Source organism: Podarcis raffonei, chromosome 18 (assembly GCF_027172205.1).
Source record: "Podarcis raffonei isolate rPodRaf1 chromosome 18, rPodRaf1.pri, whole genome shotgun sequence".
Taxonomy (NCBI): domain Eukaryota; kingdom Metazoa; phylum Chordata; class Lepidosauria; order Squamata; family Lacertidae; genus Podarcis; species Podarcis raffonei.
In genome coordinates, this window is record NC_070619.1 from 12,811,416 (window position 1) to 12,832,549 (window position 21,134).

General features: G+C 48.6%; 2 protein-coding genes across 2 annotated transcripts; both read right to left on the reverse strand.

The window, feature by feature from the left end:
- Positions 1–397: 397 nt before the first annotated feature.
- LONP1 (lon peptidase 1, mitochondrial) lies at positions 398–20,087 on the reverse strand. Its single transcript, XM_053372224.1, has 17 exons — positions 19,991–20,087; positions 15,691–15,779; positions 15,294–15,413; positions 14,218–14,434; positions 13,995–14,056; positions 12,795–12,924; positions 9,998–10,081; positions 8,792–9,151; positions 7,687–7,865; positions 7,498–7,585; positions 6,505–6,627; positions 5,504–5,620; positions 4,171–4,311; positions 3,899–4,064; positions 2,577–2,785; positions 1,606–1,770; positions 398–758 (listed from the first exon to the last, which is right to left on the reverse strand). Exons 3-17 carry the CDS (start codon positions 15,368–15,370, stop codon positions 591–593), a joined length of 2,286 nt encoding a protein of 761 aa, XP_053228199.1. The 5' UTR covers positions 15,371–15,413; positions 15,691–15,779; positions 19,991–20,087; the 3' UTR covers positions 398–590.
- On the reverse strand, positions 19,931–20,414 carry LOC128405878 (lon protease homolog, mitochondrial-like). Its single transcript, XM_053372892.1, has one exon. It carries the CDS (start codon positions 20,411–20,413, stop codon positions 19,931–19,933), a length of 483 nt encoding a protein of 160 aa, XP_053228867.1. The 5' UTR covers position 20,414.
- Between the last annotated feature and the right edge of the window lie 720 nt (positions 20,415–21,134).

A 21,134-nucleotide genomic window follows, 5' to 3' on the forward strand; every position in this document is an offset into this window, starting at 1 on the left:
TGCTTCGCTGGGAAGCCAGCAGAACAAGAGGCGCTCCTGCTCTGCTGGCTTCAGCGAAAACTGCGCAGCGTGCATTCACTCCCTAAGACGCACAAAAAAGTGTGTCTTACAGAGCGAAAAATACGGTAAGCCGAGGGGGGGAAAGGTGGAACCTCTGTTGTCGAATGCTTTGGAAGCTGAAAAATTTGGTTCTGTTTTCAAATCACTTTTGGAAGTCGGCCTCGGTTGACGCCAATTTTTGGTTGCCAGACAGTCTTCCAGAACACGTTCGACAACCGAGGTTCCGCTGCATAGCCTTACCCTGCAAACTTCTCTCTAGCAGCTGCCTTCGTGCGATGCGCAACTCTTCCCCGCTTGCGTCTGCCGCCCGTTGCCATTTCAACACATTCCGCAGGACTTCTTTGCGTTGGAAATTTCAAAGGCTTTTTAATTGGTTCATAATTCACATCCTTTGGTGTGCAGCACATCTCGTGGCAACGGAGGCATAATTGGAGGGTGGCCCACTCTGTCCATCTCTTTCCCCTGGACCCAGGGCCGGAGCTCAGACACGGCGGCGTCAGGAGGAACAAAGGCAGCGAGAGCCCAGGCGCTCAGTCTCCTCCCTGGGCATCGCGCTTTGGGAAAACAATGTCAAAGATCTCCTTGTAGTGCTCGACGAAATGCACTTCCAGTCCTTCCGTGATGAAGTCGGCAAGGTCGCAGAAGTCCTTCTTGTTCTCCAGAGGGAGGATCATGCAGGAGACCCCGGCTCGCTTGGCCTAGGAGGGCATGGAGAAAGGCACAGTTAATGCGGATTGAGCAAAAAAACATTTACACCGCTTGGTTGGAGGAAATGGCAATGCCCCAAAAAACTCAGAGCGGTTTGCAAAAGAATAAAATCAAGGAAAGTTAACTACAGTGGTACCTTGGTTTAAGAACAGCTTCGTTTATGAACAACTTGGATTAAGAAGGCTGCCTTGTGAACTTTGGCTTGGAAACAGAACATGTTCCACTTCCTGTTGAGTGTAAATTGAGCCCCCCACTGCTATGGGAAAGCACGCATTGGTTTAAGAATGGAATTCCAGAACAGATTAAGTTCGTACACCAAGGTACCACTGTATTTTAAACACACTGAAAAGTAATCAAAATTGACAACAAGCTAAAAACCAGGTTAAAACACACATTTTAATCTGAAAAATGGGGCAGGGCAGGTCTCAGGGTGGTTCACAGAATAAAATCAAGATATAAAACCACAGAATACCTAATAAAAAAACAACAACCCAATAGCAACCCCTCCCCAAAAAAACACATTTTAAAAGGGCATCGGAGGTTTGGTTGGCTCCTGTCCCGGGATAGCTCATTCGGTATGGAGCTTGAGACTCTTAATCTCGGGGCTGTGGGTTCGAGCCCCATGTTGGTCAAAAAGATTCCTGCATTGCAAGGGGTTGGGCTGGATGAGCCTTTGGGTCCCTTCCCAACGCTACCATTCTTTGGGATAAGAAATGGTAGCCTAATAGAGAAATGCTACAGGTACGCAGAATGGAGAACGGTTGGCAGAGTTGATGTGCAGGATCAATCCCCAATCCCTGCCTGGAAGACGTGCTGCAGTTCTGCTCCCCGACTTACCGCAATGGTCTTCTCCTTGATTCCTCCGACGGGAAGGATCTTGCCCGTCAGAGACACCTCCCCGGTCATGGCCACGTTCTGCCTCGCGGGCTGCCCCATCGCCAGGGACAGCAAGGCCGTCACGATCGTGCAGCCGGCGCTGGGCCCGTCCTTCGGGGTGGCTCCCTACGCACAGAGAGAGAGGGAGAGGCAAGGCTTAGTCTGCGCAGATCAGAGACCAGGAACCCCCACTCAGTAATAATAACAGAGAGGGTGGGGGAATCTTGCCGCCTTCAAACTCAGAGTGGGGCATGCTCTGGTTATCTCCCGCTTGGACTACTGCCATGCGCTCTACGTGGCGCTACCTTGGAAGGTGACCCAGAAACTGCAACTAATCCAAAATGGGGCAGCCAGACTGGGGACTGGGAGTGGAGACCACATAACCCCGGTCTTGAAAGACCTACACTGGCTCCCAGGACGTTTCCGAGCACAATTCAAAGTGTTGGTGCTGACCTTGAAAGCCCTAAATGGCCCAGTAGGAGCGTCTCCACCCCGGACACTAAAGTCCAGCTCTGAGGGTCTTCTGGCAGTTCCCTCCATACAGGGAACCAGGCAGAGGGTCTTCTCGGTGGTGGCACCCTCCCATCAGATGTCAAGGAAATAAACAACTATCTGACTTTTAGAAGACATCCGAAGGCAGATTACCTGTTTAGGGAAGTTTTTAATGACTGATGTTTTATTGCATTCTTAATCTCTTGTTGGAAGCCACCCAGAGTGTCTGGGGAAACCCAGGCAGGTGGGTGGGGTATAAATAATACATTATTTTTATTAATTTCCTGACTCAAAAGCTTGAGAGAGCAAAAAACAGCAACCTTGGAGCCACCAGCAAAAAGTGCTTTGTGAGGACTAGAAAGCTTAACGACTGTTTGTTTGGGGTGGGAGAAGGAGGAAGAGGGAACCCTGAACAGCACCCCATCCTGCCTCTTTCCTACCTCCGGGACGTGCAGGTGGAGGTGAGACGTCACCAGGAAGTCGTTGCCAGGATCCCTCTCCATCAGGAAGGCCCGGGCGAAGGTGTAGGCGATCTTGGCGCTCTCCTTCATGACGTCGCCCAGCTGCCCGGTCACCTCCAGGGAGCCCTCCTTGCTCTCTCGGTCCTTGGGGCGGCGGAGGGAGGTCTCGACAAACAAGGTGGAGCCGCCTGGGAGGGGAAAAGGGGGCGAGACATTCAGGGGGACCTTGGTTCCCAAACGCCAAAAACACAGAAGAGCTGGGGACCCAACCAGAGGGGCCAGTCACACCTCAAAACCTCCAGCGCCCCAGATATAACGCCACCTCTTTTATGAATACAGTGGGACCTTGGTTCTCAAACACGAAAATCCGGAAGTAAGAGTTCCGTTTTCCGGCTGTCGACTATTATTTCTGGGGCGCCTGCAGCAATCAGAATCCACGCCTCGGTTTCTGAACATTTCGGAAGTCAAACAGATTTTCGGAATGGATAAAGTTTGGCCAGGGGTCAGCAGCCTTTTCCAGCAGGGGGCCGGTCCCCTGTCCTTCAGACCTTGTGAGGGACCGGACTATATTTTGGAAAAAAAGTATGAACAAATTCCTATGCCCCACAAATAACCCAGAGATGCGTTTTAAATAAAAGGACACATTCTAATCATGTAAAAGCACGCTGAGAAGGCGATTGAGCCGCAAATGGCCCCCAGGCCTTAGTTTGCCTCGCCATGAGTCTGGCACTTTGCTTTTTGCTCTTTATTTAGCATTTTTGTTTTTGAGGCATTTCCAGTTAATTTGTTTTTGTGACACTGTGGAACTCACGTTTACCTACTGATAGACTGCAACTGGGGAAATGGATAAAAGCCCCCCATCCAAACACTGACCATCATCAGTGCAGCTAAGAAAAGAGTTTAATCTTCATTTTATCATCTACAATACTGTCTTATTTATTTTATAGTACAGTACATTGATTCTTGCTTTCGTTTTATGGCTCAGTGGTCTCATTAGATAGCAAAGTTCATGTTCAGTTGCTGTCTTAGGGCTTGTTTTTGGAAGTCTGGAACGGATTAATCCGTTTTGCGTTCCTTTCTATGGCAAAGCGCTCCTTGGTTTTGGAACGGACTTCCGGGTTTTTGGTGTTCGAGAACCAAGGTACCACTGTATTGGGAATTGTATTGTCATTTTGACATTGATACAATGAGGCTAGAATTGGATTATTGTAATTGAAAAGTAATAAAATTATTATCCAGAGAGAGAGAGAGAGAGAGAGAGAGAGAGAGAGAGAGAGAGAGAAGGCGTTTCCGAGTCTCACCCATGGCGGTCCAGGCCAGCCCCATCACCACCCCAGGGGGGGTCACGTCATACATCCGGTCCACCGTGAAGATGGGCTTCCCGACAAAATCCTGGAGATTTTCTGGCGTCACCTCCACCTTCTCCGCCTCCCCACTGACAATCTTGTACGCCGATTTCCGCAGCACCTGAGCGAGCAAATGGGATGGGGGTTGGAGCCCTTGTTTTGGGGGGCGACACAATGCCTCAGTTCTCCCCCCTTCCCCACCAGCCAAAGAGGGGCTCCCCTCTCACCTTCTCCACTTGTTTCTGCAGGTTCCTCACCCCGCTCTCCCGGCAGTATTGCTTAATGAGGACGGTCAAGACGTCCGGCGTGATGCTGGTCTTGGCCTCATCCAGACCGCACAGGACCCGGGCCTGGGGGACCAGGTACCTCTGGGGGAGGGAAAGAGAGATGGGGTCAGGCCCCCCCACAAATGACACAAAACCCTATACAGTGGTACCTCAGGTTACATATGCTTCAGTTTACAGACTCCGCTAACCCAGAAATAGTGCTTCAGGTTAAGAACTTTGCTTCAGGATGAGAACAGAAATCGTGCTCCGGCAGCCATTAGCTAAAGTGGTGCTTCAGGTTAAGAACACTTTCAGGTTAAGAACGGACCTCCAGAACAAATTAAGTACTTAACCTGAGGTACCACTGTATAACACACCGTATTTTTCGTGTATAACACGCCCCTGTGTATAGGACGCCCCCTATTTTGTGGGACTTGAAATTTAGAAAATTTGGGGGGTGATTGCCCACAGTTTTGGAGCTTTTTTTGGGATGGGAAGCAGAAAATTGCTCATCCAACTGCCCAACACTGCATAAGCCAACGGTCGCTTGCCGCTGCCAATCTCCACTCACAGAAGCAGCAAATCCTTTGTTCCCACTCTGCACTACCCATGTATAAGACAGCTACAAATTTTTGACACTGATTTATCAGAAAAATAACTTGGCTCATACACGGAAAAGTGTGGTAGATGTCATAAAGGAACGCCCGATCGTATAAACAGCGCCTGGGGGATCTGGTCCTCATTGAAACCTCATTTTCCCTCCATCCCAGAGTGAGTTGGGCTGAATGGCCAGACTCTGGGGCTGTGTCCGTCCCCCCCCCCCCCCCGAGTTGAGATTCCTCCCTTCCAATTCTACCATTCTCTATAGAAGCCCAATTCTTAGCAGCAGCTCACCTCCCGCCCTCTTTTGTGGGTTTTGAAAAGAGCTAAACCCAGAGGCGGACTTAAGCCTGGCGCCCGCTAAAAAGGCCATTTCACTCCCTAAACCCATCGCAGATGAAATAGCCTTTCTGCAAGAGCCAGGCTCATTCATTTTAATAAAAAAGCAACTATATTCTGTCTGTTGCTCTTTTAAAAAAGGGCATTTCTCTCCTTGTTCTCCCTAAACGCATCACAGACGAAACCGCCTTTCCACAAGAGCCGGGCTCATTCATTTTAAGCAAATTTCAAGTTAAGATGAGGCCCTGGGAGACCAGGGTTCGAATCCCCCTGCCGCTTGGCCGGGGCTTTTGGGGTTTGAGAGGCGCAGGCTGAGCCCCACGGGGCGATGGGGGCTGCCAGGCCCAAGGCTCACCTCTGCGATGGCCAGCTTCTCCTGCGCCACGTAGCCTGAGATGTTGATCATCTCCATCCTGTCCCGCAGGGGCTCTGGGATCGTCTCCGTCACGTTGGCCGTGCAAATGAAGAGCACCTGGGGGGGCACACGAGGCGGAGAGCGTGGTTGGGGCTGGGCACCTGGGCAGACCCACAAAGCCAGACCAGAGCCCCTCTGGCCTTGCGGGTACAGAGAAGCGGCGCTCAGTCCTGGCCGCTTTGCGATTCATGTGCAGGAAAAGGCGCAGAGATAGGAGTTGTGTAAAAAGGAAGGCTGTTCAGGGAAGCGATATAGGAACAGATTAGAAAAAGGTGAGCCCACCAAAAATAACAACTTTTCTGCTACGGATCACAGGGACAGAAATTCCAAAAATATATATAGTTAAGTTGCTTATGTGTGTATTCCAGAAATGGAAAAACAAAAAAGTTCCAACCAGAGAAGAATGGAGAACCAAAATTACAAACTATGTCAACTCTTGACAGCCAAAATAAGAAAATCAAATGACGATTTTCTCTCTCTTTTTTGGGGAAAAAATTATTCAGATTATTTGAAGAAATACAACATGAAGCATCCGTGAGCAGGACTGGAGCAGGAAGATTTAGAGACGGTGGTGCTACGATTTTGCCGTAAGAAGAAGAGGGAAGATGGGCTGCGACAAATGCGGGGAGAGTTAAGAAAAACTTCGCGGGGGGGGGGGGGAGGTGGGAAATCGGTAATTTAAAGGATTTTTTGGGGGGGAAATGTAGTGGAATTTCTGGAAATTGGGTAAAACGTTTTAAAAAGACGAAAAGCAGCATACAGAAATATGATCAGATCCCGGGCTCCCTCCCCGCTAACCACTGGTCCTGCTGGCTGCTGGGGGGCCCAGCCAAACACCCCACCCCACCGCCAAGGGTCCAGGGAGCCCAGCCATGCGAGAGAGAGAGAGAGAGAGAGAGAGAGAGAGAGAGAGAGAGAGAGAGCGGAGGGAGGGAAGGTACCTTGGAGAGGTCAACCGGGACGTCCAGGTAGTGGTCCAGGAAGTTGGCATTCTGCTCTGGGTCCAGCAGCTCAAGGAGGGCGGAGGAAGGGTCCCCTTGGTAGCCCCTGCCAATCTTGTCCACCTGCGGCACAGGAGCCACGTCAGCGCCAGAGATGAGCGGGCCCCCCAAGGGTGCTGACGCAAGAGCGGGGCCTTTTCTGTGGAGGCTCCGCATCTGTGGAATGCTCCCCCCCCCGGTCGCCTGGCGCCTTCATTATTCTAGGCAAAACTCTTCCTCTTCAACCAGACCTTGAGCTGACTAACATCCTATATATACCCTTTAAAATGTGTTGGTGGGGAGGGGGCGTTATAGTTTTGTGGGGTTTTTTTGAGGTTCTTCTTGTTTCCATTACGTAACTTGGGTTACGTTATGTTGTGAGCTGCCCTCAGATGTAGGGCGGAATACAAATCAATCAATCTGTCGATCAATCAATTAGTAAGAGCACGGAAGGAGAATAATCATAATTTCTTATTTATACCCCACACATCTGGATGGGTTTCCCCAGCCACTCTGGGCGGCTCCCAACAGAATATTAAAAACAGAATAAAACTTCAAACATTAAAAGCTTCCCTAAACAGGGCTGCCTTTAGATGTCTTCTAAACGTCAGATAGTTGTTTATTTCCTTGACATCTGATGGGAGGGCGTTCCACAGGGTGGGTGCCACCACGGAGAAGGCCCTCTGCCTGCTTCCCTGTAACCTCACTTCTCGCACGGAGGGAACTGCCAGAAGGCCCTTGGGAGAGGGACCCTGGTGTCCGGGCTGGACCATGGGGGTGGCATACAAATAATAACAATAATTTATTATTTATACCCCGCCCATCTGTCTGGGTTTCCCCAGCCACTCTGGGCGGCTTCCAACTAACAATAAAAAATACACGAAAAAAATCAATTCATTAAAAACCTCCTGACAAATCAATCAATCAGTCAATCAATGAGCAAGACCCCGTTACCTCGTCGATCAGGATGAGGGGGTTCTCCGTCTTGGTCTTCTTCAGGCACTGGATGATCTTTCCTGGCATGGCCCCCACGTATGTCCGCCTGCGTGAGAAGCACAGGACCGCAGAGTTGGAACCAGGGAGCCCCAGGGCATCATCCAGTCCACCCCCCAACTAAACTGTCTGCGGCCGACGGCCCCCCACCTGTGCCCCTTGATCTCGGCCACGTCCGTCATCCCTCCGACGCTGAAGCGGAAATACTCGCGGTTCAAGGCCCGGGCGATGGAGCGGGCGATGCTGGTCTTGCCCACGCCGGGGGGGCCAAAGAAGCAGAGGATCTTGCCCTGAGTGGAGCCTCGCAGCTGGCTGACCGCAATGAATTCCTGGGCAGCAGGGGGGGGGGGACAGAGATGGGTCAGAAAGACAGCCAAGAAAACAAGTTTATCTCCTGTTGTTGTTACATACTTCTTATTAGTTTTCAATTATTAATATTCTTTAACGGAAAATAAAAACATAAATATGTATGTATGTGTGCGTATATATAATTGTAACTGGACAGGGTAAAATAAGATGTGGAAAAGGGGGGGTGGACAGCCCCCATATACAATACAATTTAAAAAACCCAGAACTTATTACGAGATTGCTACTGTAGTTGCCCTGTATTTAAGCTAAAACAAGTGTTTTTAAAAACGAATGCCAAACATCATTAAAAGTTTGTCTACGTTCTGCTTGTTCTGTGAACCGCCCTGAGACCTCTGGGTATAGGGTGGCATATAAATTCAATTAATAATAATAATACGCTAATACCCCATTTGTTCACGAGTTGCGAGTTTGTACATGCCTTCTGTCTGTTGCTCTTAAAAAAACCGTGGTTTAGAGGGCGATATATAAATTCAATAAATAAGAATAAAAGAAAATACCGTATTTTTTGCTCTATAAGACTCACTTTTTCCCTCCTAAAAAGTAAGGGGAAATGTGCGTGCGTCTTATGGAGTGAATGCAGGCTGCACAGCTATCCCAGAAGCCAGAACAGCAAGAGGGATTGCTGCTTTCACTGCGCAGCGATCCCTCTTGCTGTTCTGGCTTCTGAGATTCAGAATATTTTTGTTTTGTTTTCCTCCTCCAAAAACTAGGTGTCTCTCGTGGTCTGGTGCGTCTTAGAGAGCGAAAAATACGGTACCTATCTTCTGTCCACTGCTCTTCAAAAAGAAGAAAGGGAGCAAAGCATGGTTCATACCTAACCGTGGTTCAGCGCTTGGGGAAAACGCGGCCTGTGTTTCCGCCTCGGAGGAGCAGAGTGTGTCCTTACCAGAACCCTCTTCTTGACGTCCTCCATGCCGTAATGGTCCTCTTCCAGGACGGCCTGGGCTCTGGCCAGCTCCAGGTTCTCCTCGCTGCACTTGCCCCAGGGGATGGAGGTCAGCCAGTCCAGGTAGTTCCGTGTGACGTTGAACTCGGACGAGTGGTTGTCCAGCAGCCCCAGCTTGTTCAGCTCCTCGTCGATGACCTCCATGACGTGCTGGGGGACCACCAGGTCCTTCAGCCGCTCCCGGAACTTCTCCTCGATGGCGTCCTTGTCCTCCTTCTCCAGGCCCAGCTCCTTCTTGATGATCTTCAGCTGCTCGTGCAAGAGGTACTTGCGGTGCGTCTGCTTTATCTTCTCCTCCACCTGACGGAGGGGAGACAGGGGAGACGGCCGAGGGGCGTGGGTGAGAGCAGGCCGCCCTGTCCTGAATGGGGCAACTGGGTCCCCGAAGGACCAGGTGCGCAGCCTGGGAGGCATTTTGGACCCACAGCTGTCCATGGAGGCGCAGGTCAGTTCTGTGTCCAGGGCAGCTCCACCTGGTACACAGGATGAGACCCTCCCTGCCCGCAGTGTCTGGCCAGAGTGGTCCATGCTCTGGTTATCTCTCGCTTGGACTACTGCCATGCGCTCTCTGTGCGGCTCCATTTGAAGGTGACCCGGAAACTACAACTAAGCCAGAATGCGGCAGCCAGACAGGGGACTGGGAGTGGAGACCACTTAACACCGCTCCTGAAAGACCTACATTGGCTCCCAGGACGTTTCCGGGCACAATTCAAAGGGTTGGTGCTGACCTTGAAAGCCCCAAACAGCCCAGTATCCCTGAAGGAGCGTCTCCACCCCAGACACCAGTCTCTCTCTCCCGAGAGCCTTCTGACGGTTCCCTCCCTGCGAGAAGTGAGGTTGCAGAGAACCAGGCAGAGGGCCTTCTCGGTGGTGGCTCCCGCCCTGTGGAACGCCCTCCTGTCAGATGTCAAGGAGGGAAACAACTATCTGACTTTTAGAAGACATCTGGAAAATGTTCCCTGTTTAGGGACATTTTTAATGACTGATGTTTTAATGTATTTTTAATCTTTTGTTGGGAGCTGCCCAGAGTGGCTGGGGAAACCCAGCCAGATGGGCAGGGTAGAAATAATAAATTATATTATTATCATCATCATTATTATTGCCTTGTTCTGCCCCAAAATACCTCCCAGGAGACCTTCTGCTCACCTCCCGCCCAAGACGTTGCTGGAGTTTGCTGAGTTCATACTCTTTCTTCAGCAGAGAGAGGGCTTTGTAGAGGCGCTTAGGAATCTAGGAGGAAAGGAAAGAATAATAATAATAATAATAAATTTTATTTATATCCCGCCCTCCCCAGCCGAAGCCGGGCTCAGGGCCGCTAACAACAATAAAACAATACAAAAGTACAACACAAACAACACTCTAAAATCATTCATTATAAAATCAATTAAATTCAAGCCACTGGCCACTATTGGGCCAGAGCTCCGCGAAGATTGCCGAGGGAGGGAGTCAGGCTGTGCCCTGGCCAAAGGCCTGGCGGAACAGCTCTGTCTTGCAGGCCCTGCGGAAAGATGTCAAGTCCCGCAGGGCCCTAGTCTCTTGTGACAGAGTGTTGCACCAGGTCGGAGCCACAGCCGAAAAGGGCCTGGCTCTAGTTGAGGCCAGCCTAACTTCTCTGTGGCCTGGGACCTTCAAGATGTTTTTATTTGAAGACCGTAAGTTTCTCTGTGGGGCATACCAGGAGAGGCTGTCCCGTAGGTACGAGGGTCCTAGGCCGTATAGGGCTTTAAAGGTTAAAACCAGCACCTTCAACCTGATCCTGTACTTCACCGGGAGCCAGTGCAGTTGATATAGCACCGGATGAATGTGATCTCGCAGCGAAGACCCCGTAAGGAGTCTCGCTGCAGCATTCTGCACCCGCTGGAGTTTCTGGGTCAGTCTTAAGGGCAGCCCCACGTAGAGCGAGTTACAATAATCCAGTCTGGAGGTGACCGTCGCGTGGATCACAGTGGCTAGGTCAGGGCGAGAGAGGTCAGGAGCCAACTGCTTAGCTTGGCGGAGATGGAAAAATGCCGCCTTTGTTATAGCTGCAATCTGCGCCTCCATGGAAAGGGAGGTGTCGAAGATTACAACCAAACTCTTAACGGACGGTGCTGGCACTAACTGCGCCCCCGCAAGAGATGGGAGTTTCCTCCCAATCCCATATCCCCATGTGTGTCTTTTTGGGGGGCCAGAGTGCCTTGGGGTTCAGGGGAGGGCGAGTCACGTCCAAGAATTCTTGATCCGTATATTTCTAGCCCGCCTTTCTCCCAAGGTTCAAGGAGACGCCTGACATATTAAACACATCATTATAAAATGAAGTTGTTGTGAGTTAAAAAAAAATAGCAGGAGTGAATCACAAGCCCATCCTTGTCCTGTGCTTTATATGAAATTAATTATCCTTGCAAAACGATAGTGCTGCGCATCTGGAGCCAGGAATTAAAACAGCAGCCCAAGTGGCCAGCATCGCCTGCACCTAAGTTTCCAAAGACCTGCCTGGAAATATTTCCCGCCTGGAAAAATATTAAGAGGGGGGGAAAGTACCGAAGCGGTTTTTAGCAACCCCCCCCCCAAAAAATCCCCCGATGTGGCTGCCACCGAGGAAAGGTGCGACAATAAGTAACCAAACAACTAAACCCCTGTGTTGCAAACAATTATCAGTAATTTCCAAGGCAACACAATGACCAAGTACAACAATGCAATATCAATATAAACTCTTTATATAATCTATAATATCAATATAAATAAAACCAAAAGTACATACCCCATCTATATGGTGCATGGAATTGTATAACAACAATATCTATGGAGCAGTGGTCATAAAGTTCTGTAACCACTGCTACTGACTGCATGTTGCATGAAACCTAAAAAGCCGGCCCCAGGTGGAGCTCATCGCCAGGAGATTGAGCTTAAAGATACAGCACAGTTTAACAGCCAGAATGTAAAGAATCAAATAAAACTAATGAGATCCAATTCAGAATTAAGTCCTCCCGGTGAACGGTTTTGAACATAAAGATAAACCGAGATTCTTGCTGTCGTAAGCGTCTTTCATAATCTTGTCTAATACTTTTGGCTTTCTGATTCACCCACAATACCATGAATAATATATTCATGTCCGAATGGTGATGAGAAACAAAATGTTCCACAAGAGGCGCTTCCAAATTGCCTCTGTTCACGCATTCGTAATGCCAGTTTGGAGGCGCCACTTTTGGTTTTATTTCATATTTCATACTGAATTGTCAATATAGTACATGCAGGTCATTGTTTCAATAATTCATTTGCAGTTTATGAAGCATGTCTGTATCCTTCTGCTGTGCTGAAGAAGAATTCCACAAAACAGTGGGTATATCCGGAATCATTGTTCACTACGTCTGTGTGCAGACCACTTTGGCAGCGACGGACGTCATAAAACAAAGCTTTACAGCTTGTTTCCACCAGATAAGAATCTGTCCCACTGCTTCTTTCAGAGACTTGCACAGTCTACAAAGACTTTCAGAGACTGATAAGACTTACTTTCAGGGATTTATGAGATTCTGCTCATTTGGTTTTTCATATTGCTCAATGTTCCGTATAGATTATATAAAGAGTTTATATTGATATTGCATTGTTGTACTTGGTCACTGTGTGGCCTTGGAAATTACCGACGAAAGGTGCTCAGCCGAGGCCCTCAGCACCCGGCAGGTTCATCTAGAGAAGGCACATCCAGCTCTCTAGAGACTGCAATCGACTCCCAGGACAATAAAACTGGCAGCGATCCACCCATTGTCATTGCCTAGAGTTGTCGAGCTTTTTTTTTGGGGGGGGGGAGCACTGCCCAGAATTTTTAAGCTTCTGTTGGGAGGAGTGGCAAGAGTTGTTCAGCTTTTTTGGGGGGGTGGAATGCTGAAAATCACTCACCCAACAGCCCACCACCGAAGAGAATACAGACTTTCACAGCGGCGATGGGACATTGCGCCTCCCCACTTACGTTTGTCTCTTCCAGGATGTCCTGCAGCTCGTGGGACTCGGCCCCCGTCAGAGCGGCCCCCATGTCGCTCAGGTAGATGGGGTTGTCGACCACCCTCTGCCCCGCCTGCATCATCTGAAGCACGGACTCCCTGCGAGGACGGGACAAAACCCTGAGTCAGAAGAGCAGGGCTGCCTCTTTCCTGCAAGAGTCCTTCGTTCCCAGAAAAAAGACTGGTTTCTTTCCGCGCATGGGCAGCTTCTGGGCTCGACTGAGATGTTTCGTATGAGGGAACCTTTCGTCGTATGTGGTGGAATTGCAAAATGATAAAGGAATTCCGGGAAATGATATATAATGAATTGGGAAAAAATGTTTAAAATAACTTTACAGTGGTACCATGGTTCTCAAACTTAATCCGTTCCGGAAGTCTGTTCCAAAACCAAGGAGCGCTTCCCCATAGAAAGGAATGCAAAATGGATTAATCCATTCCAGACTTTTAAAAACAAGCCCTAAGACAGCAATTGAACATGAATTTTACTATCTAACGAGACCACTGATCCACAAAACAAAAGCAAGAATCAATGTACTGTGCTATAAAATAAATAAGCAGCATTGTAGATGATAGAAATTTAAAAAAAATAAAATTCTGACACAGACTGACGATGGTCATTGTTTGGATGGGGGGCTTTTATCCATTTCCACAGTCATACAATCAATCAATTAGTAGCTGAACTGGGTTCCGCACAGTCACAGAAACAAGTCACAGCAACGAAGTCGCAAGTCAGTCATAGTAAAAAAAAAAAACCCTCAAAAAGTCGCACAAATAAAAACGCAAAAAGAAAAGCTCCAAATATGACTTTGGTTTTGGAACGGACTTCCGGAACGAATTCAGTTTGCATATTGCCCTGCTAAGGCGGACCAGGGTAATTGGAAGTGCACTGGACCCAAGGACAGAGAAGTTTGGTTTGCCTAACAAAACTCCCAATAGGTTGTGAACTCCATATACGAAACCCACACTCATTCGTTCCGTTCCTAAATCCCTCACCCACCCTCTGCCCCAGGGCGTGTGGCAATGGTAAAAAAAATACAATTCTGAAAGAAGTAAGATGGTTCCAGCATGAAAAATCCTGTACGGCCACTTCCTGGGAGGGGGGCATGTGCCGGGGGGAGGCCGGGCCAGGGGGGCAAAGAGGGCATCGCAAAAGGCTTCTCCGAACCCACCTGTAGAGCGGGTTCAGCGCAATGATGTCCCGGATGGTCTTGACGATTTCGGCCGTCAGGGCCTGCGAAGGAAGACAGCGAGGGGGGCGGTTGGAGGGTGGGAAGGGAGAGGGACACCCCTGAGGAACGAACCTCCGTTTCCACTCACCCGACAACGCCCGCCCAGGAAGGGCAGCGTGACCTTTGCCGCCTTGCCAACTCCTGGTGGGCGACTCTCACTCACCTTGACCTCTTCCGTGACCTGGAATTCCTCGTGGGCCACGTTGTCCACTTCCACCATCAGCACCTCCCCTGGGGAGGCTTCCAGGGGCTCCAGCACCACGTCCCCCACCACCTCGCCTGCCTCCCTCTTCGACCGCTTCTGCTTCCGGCGGGTCTTCGGCTTGCTCTCCTCGGCCGCCTCTTCGGGGTCCACCTCCAGCTGCTTGTTGATCCGGATCCTGCAGGCCCAGAAGGGGGAGATGGGGTCAGTAAAGAGATCCCCATTCTCTCTCTCATATATACACACACACACAGTCTCCAGGCACGTGTCTGAGCACAAGTCAAAGTGTTGGTGCTGATTTTTAAAGCCCTGCATGCCTGAAGGAGCGTCTCCACTCCCATCGTTCAGCCTGGACACTGAGGTCCAGCTCCGAGGGCCTTCTGGCGATTCCCTCACTGCAAGAAGCAAAGTTACAGGGAACCAGGCAGAGAGCCTTCTCGGTGGTGGCGCCCGCCTTGTGGAACACCCTCCCAGCAGATTTCAAGGAAATACAGTGGTACCTCTGGATGCGAACGGGATCCGTTCCGGAGCACTGTTTGCATCCTGAGTAGAATGTAAGACATGACTGAACGTGTCGCGTTTTGCCACTTCTGCGCATGACGTCATTTTGAGCATCTGCCCATGTGCGAGTGGTGAAACCCGGAAGTAACGCGCTCCGTTACTTCCGGGTCGCCACGGAGCGTAACTTGAAAACGCTCAACATGAAGCACATTTAACCCAAGGTATGACTGTAAATTTCTACAGTCGTACCTCAGAAGTCGAACGGAATCCTTTCCGGAACTCTGTTCAACTTCCAAAACGTTCAGAAACCAAGACACGGCTTCCGATCAGCCAAAGAAGAAGAAGAAGGAGAAGAAGGGGAGGAGGAGGAGGAGGAGGAGAAAGGGCAGAATGGAGCAAAGCTATCACTCCCCAGTCGCAAGCGCTCGTCATCCAGTCTTCATCTTTCTCATTTGCTGCTTCCTTCCACGACCCTCCCCTTCGCCGGCGGGGAGGCCAATGAGGAAGGAGAAGGGGGGTCGGGGGGGGGGCTTTACCTGCGGTGCCCCATGACGATCATCCTCAGCCGGTCCCCCAGGTCCTGCATCTCGTGAATCTGCACAAAGGTTCCCATCTGGTAGATCTCGTCCAGGTTCTCCACCACGTCCGACTCATTGCTGGAAATCAAAGCAGGTGTTCAGAATGGCAGGCAGGCAGAGATTTATTTTATTGGGGGGGGGGAACAGTGGCTCTCCATGGTTTCAGGACCTTCTGCATGCAAAGCAAGTGATCCGCTCCTGAGCTGCAGACCCCACCCCCTTAACTGAAGACAGGCGGGACATTCAATGCGGGGGGAGAGATTTAAAACTGCACTTGGCCTTTGGAGCACAATATATGGGTGGCGTTTCTCGCGTGGGACCCCAGGAATGACTGGGGTGAAAGCTCTGGGCTCACCTGTCGTCCTTTTTGAGGAAGACGCCAGCGTACGGTTGGGCAAGGCTGACTTTCCTCCGCAGCAACTCAACCAGCTTCTTGTTTTTCACCTAAAAGGTTTAATTATTATTATTATTATTATTGACATTATTAATGAATTACCCACCCTTCACCCTAAGGTTCGGGAGCGGGTTAAATCCATTAAAATGCAACACTAAGAACAGTTTAAAACACCATGCAGTCACAGGAGGAAGGTGGGTCCTAAAAAATATACATCTCAAGTGTCCAAAGCCACGGCAAGGATGCGTGTCAGTCAGTTAAGGCAAGCCTAGGAGAGAGAGTCTGGCAAAGAGGGGAGCATTGACCTCCAAGTGGCAGCTTTTCTTGGAACAAAGCCCATTTGCTAGGGAGTCAGCCCCAATGAATGAATGAAATCTTTATTGCTAAAAGCTATAAGCTGTCGCAATGGGTCACAGTGTGGTTAAACATTTTTTTTAAAAAAAACTTAGACTGAGTTTTAGCACACATGAAAAACTTAAAACAAATTCTTATTTCCTGTTAATAGCCTTTGGACTATAATGTAACTTAAACAGAAAACTATCTTTAGAAAGATTTTTCCTCCCAAAGCATTTTATTTTAAAAATCCGATTTAAATTTTTAAAAATCCGATTTAAATTTTAAAAGTCCGATTTAAAAAACAAATAAATCTGATTTATTTATTTTTAAAAAATCATTTTTATAAACACCCTGACTAGAATTAAGGTTTGCTCCTTGTATTTTGAGTAGAAATCAGATGAACGATGGCCGCAGGAAGGTTGTACAAGGCCCCTGACAAACATTCAGCCCTCTCTCTCAGTTCTGCCCTTCCATACCAGCCTTTATAAAATGTGAGATGTCACATCTATCACAGTTCAAGGAAACCAGAGATGCTGAACTGCGCCTTCTGCCCAAACAAGAGCAGCCCCCATCTCCCCCCGCCCCCAGTCTGTCTACCAAACAAATCCTTGAAAAGGTGGCCTTGGCAAGCACTGGGCCTCTCAAGGGAAAAGCAATTCAAAGGGCAGCATGTCTAATGTGAGTTCTGGACAACACCAAGGCCCAAAGTGCCGTCCCTGCCAGCAAGTTGCGGCACCACACAACAGCAGAATTGGGAAGGAGCCAAAAGGCCATTCAGCTGGAACCACAGCGAAAGAACAGCTGAGAGTTCGAAGCAAAGGAGCTGCGCTTCTATTTTCTTGAAACGAGCAACAAAGGAGGAGATGATGAAACGCAGTGAAATCTCAGCAGACGGCCGGTTTATGAGTCACATCCTAAAATTCCAGGGATTGTGTGTGTGTGGCCCCTCCTCCCCTCTCCCACACCAGAGCAGTAAGATAACAATAATACAACAATTGCAATAATAACTATAATAATAAAATAATATTGTTTGCACCCTTGCGCCGCGCCCCGTTATAAGAATGCTAAGGTCTCAAATGTAGAATAAAACGTTCATAAATATACCAGGCAAACACATACATAAGTATATAAACCACGTGTACATGAGAGCAATCCTGAAGCCATTTGGACTCTCCCAAATTGACCTCAACTCTTTCTCTGCAAGGAGGAAGGAAAGGGGAACAGTAATAATTGTCTTTCCATTTGGACTGTAGGGACTTACACCTCCCTTTCAAAATACAGTCTGGCAAGTATCTGTTCAGCTGAGCAAACTACCAAGATGTGCAAGAGATTCAGGAACTATTTACCATCTCCAAGGAATGGCCAGGCTGCCCAGAAAATACAACTGAGTAAGGCATAATTACCATTATTAGAAAAGTCTGGGATTACAGGCAATCCCTTGCAGCAGGTGCTTCTAATCTTAGCTCGTTACAGACAGTGAAAATACCAGATCAAATACTTATTTCACTCATTAGAATGCACATCCATCTCTGACTTTTGTCTTCTGGGTTTCTGCGAGAGACAGAATAATAACAGGAATTCTAATGAGTGAAATAAGTATTTGATCCCCTCTCAACCAGCCAGATGTCAGGCTACCTGGCATCTTCACTGTAGGTAACGAGATCCCAGCTCGTTACAGTACCAAAAGACACCTGTTGACAGAAGCAAGCAATCCAGCAGATTTCAAAATAGCCACCAAGACCAAAGAGCTGTCCAAGGATGTCAGGGACAAGATTGTAGACCCGCACAAGGCTGGACTGGACTACAAGACTACAAGAGCTACAATAAACCTACCATTAAAATTATGGGCTGGTCATTTCTTCGTCAGGGGGGCAAACGGGCAAATTTAGCAGGGGATCAAATACTTTCCCCCCTCACTGTAACTGTTTATTTCCTTTAATAAAGGTCAAGTTTCCTAGCAGCTTTGCTTCTCAATATTATTATTTTATTAGTTATTGAATTTATATACCGCCCTATATATTGGGGGGGGGTCCTCATATGATGAAATCAAGATATTATAAAACCACAAAACACATAACTAAAAACAACCCAAAAAAAAACTAAAACATTTTAAAAGGCCTCCTGTTATTTTCTCCTACTGATAGGGAACCGGCTTAAGGGCTCTATATGGGGCTCAGGATTTTCGAGATGTTTAGTTGGGGCATGGCCCAAAAAAGTTTGGGAACCACAGCTAGAGAGGGACTCTAGATGGGGCTCTAGACACCCCGTAAGGCAGGGGTTAGCAAACTAAGGCCTGGGGGCCGGATGCGGCACAATTGCCTTCTCAATCTGGCCTGCGGACAGTCTGGGAATTAGCGTGTTTTTATAATATAGTGGTACCTCGGGTTAAGTACTTAATTTGTTCTGGAGGTCTGTTCTTAACCTGAAACTGCTCTTAACCTGAAGCACCACTTTAGCTAATGGGGCCTCCTGCTGCCGCTGCACCGCCAGAGCACGATTTCTGTTCTTATCCTGAAGCAAAGTTCTTAACCTGAAGCACTATTTCTGGGTTAGTGGAGTCTGTAACCTGAAGCGTCGGTAACCCGAGGTACCACTGTAACAATAATTTATTATTTATACCTCGCCCATGTGGCTGGGTTTCTCCAGCCACTCTGGGCGGCTTCCAACAGAATATTAAAATACAAAAACCTATTGAACATTAAAAGCTTCCCTGAACAGGCCTGCCTTTTTCCATGAGTATGTGTGCCCTTTTATTGAAAATGCATCTCTGGGTTATTTGTTGGGCCTATCTGTTTTTACATGAGTAATAATAATAACAATAAATTTTTATTTATACCCCGCCCTCCTCGGCTAACACCAGTAAAATTACAGTAAAAACATAATGGGGGGGGGGGACCATTTAAAATACAGGTTAAAAATACAATTTAAAATGCAGCCTCATTTTAATTATAGCCTATAGAGTAGAATGTGTCCTTTTCTGGGGTATTTGTGGTGTAACCTTCTTGGACTTTACCAGTCTAAATTGGTGGGGTCTGCATTGCTCCCGGGAGGGAGAAAGGAAGTCAAATGACACCGAGGTTGATTCAGAGAAAGGGTTTATTCTGCTCTCCGGGTGGTAGAAGGCACTTGCATGGTCAGTTCACAGCAAGTCCAAAGAAATGAGAAATTTCATTTTAAAGCATTTTAGAAATGCTCCCTTGGAGAAGGAAAAACGCGGATTTTGGGGCCCGTTTCAGACTGACTGCCTGGTCAGGTTTTGGAAACCCATTCCTTCAGCAGGGCATAGGAATTCGTTCATTGCCCCCCCCAATCTAGCCTGGACCCCGCCCCCAGGTCCGAGACACCGCCCCCCCGCCGAAAAGCTTGCTGCCCCTGGAACTGGCGGAAATGACTGGCAGAATCCGAGACCAGAGAGAAGAGTCAGTGGAAGAAGACTGGAAAAAGTTTAAAGACTATTTACAGAAACACTATAAAATTAATGAATGCTAGAAGAAGGTTGGAATGAAGTGATATGGCTTTAGTAGAAATGTTATAAGGAATTAAGTATAAATCGATTAATAGAATATTAAAGGAAAAAATAAGGTTAGAATGGGTTAAGATAATTATAGGATAGAAAACTGAGGAAGATGGAAAGGAATTGCTGAAACAATTAACAGAAGTGGAATACAAAATGGGAGGTGTGAGGAGGTCGTGGAAATAAGTGAATGAAAGAGAAGATATTGAAATTGTTTGATGTGTTTTAAACTGTTTTTGTTTGGTTATGTTAGCTTAATGTGTTAGTGTTATGTAGTGTTTTTATATTGTATTGTATTGTTCTTTTCTCTTCTTCTAGTGTTTAAATTGTTGGGAAAGTAATAAATATTATTTAAAAGTAAAAAAACAAAACCGAGAAGCTTGCTGCCCCTTCCTGGGGGGGGGGTCCTACCTCGATGATCTTGATGAATCGGGGGAAGACGGGGTTCCGGGCCACGGCGATGAGCGGCACGTGCGGGACCCTCTCGGGGACCAGGAGGGGCGCCAGCGCCGTCCCCGGCCCGCCGCCCGACTCCGCGCCCCCGCCGCCGCCGTCCCCGGGGAGGCCTCCGCCTCCGCCTCCGCCTCCTCCTTCTCCTGCCTCGCCTCCCTCGCCGTCTTCCAGGCCGCCGTCCGAGGGGCCTCGCAGGAAGGACAGCAGCCGCTGGGGAGGAGGCCGGGGAGCCGCCGGCGGGGGCAGCCAGGCCCGCCCGGAGCCCGCCGCCGCCGCCGCCCAGGGTCGGGCAGCCGCCGGAGCCCGCCTCGGGTAGAGCCGCCCCCGGCACCGCCACAGCAGCAGCCGCAGCGGAGACGCCGCCGACATGGACGCCGCCATCTTGGACGCCCGAGTGACGACAGCGCCGCGCGACGGCGGAGGGAGGGCAGGGAGAGAGAGGGAGGGAGCGGAAGTGGCGGGGCAGAGCGGCCCATGCCGCACTTCCGGGGGCGGAGAGGGGGAGGGAAGGAGGCCAGGCGCGGCGGCCGCTGATTGGCCAGTTGCCTTTGCTTGGGCTTTGAATGGGGGGAAGGAAGGATCTCCAAAAGGAGACGTGACATTCTGGCCGGATTTGATTTTACAGTTTATATCTGTGTGCTATATATATATATTAATTATATTATATCATATTATAGTATCATTTTATTTTATTTTACAGTGTATATATGTCTTTGTTTTATTTTACTGTATATTATTTTACAGTGCTTATGTGTTATATCATTTCATTTTACTTTATTTTGCAGTGTATATGTATTATATCATTTTACTTAATTTTACAGTGTATATATGTGTCTTACATTGTATTATATCATTTTACTTTATTTCAGACATGTAGTTCATGTCCTTTATTTTTTTATTATTATTACAGTGGTACCTCGGGTTACATACGCTTCAGGTTACATTCGTTTCAGGTTACAGACTCCGCTAACACAGAAATAGTACCTCGGGTTAAGAACTTTGCTTCAGGATGAGAACAGAAATCGTGCTCCGGCGGCAGCGGGAGGCCCCATTAGCTAAAGTGGTGCTTCAGGCTAAGAACAGTTTCAGGTTAAGAACGGAC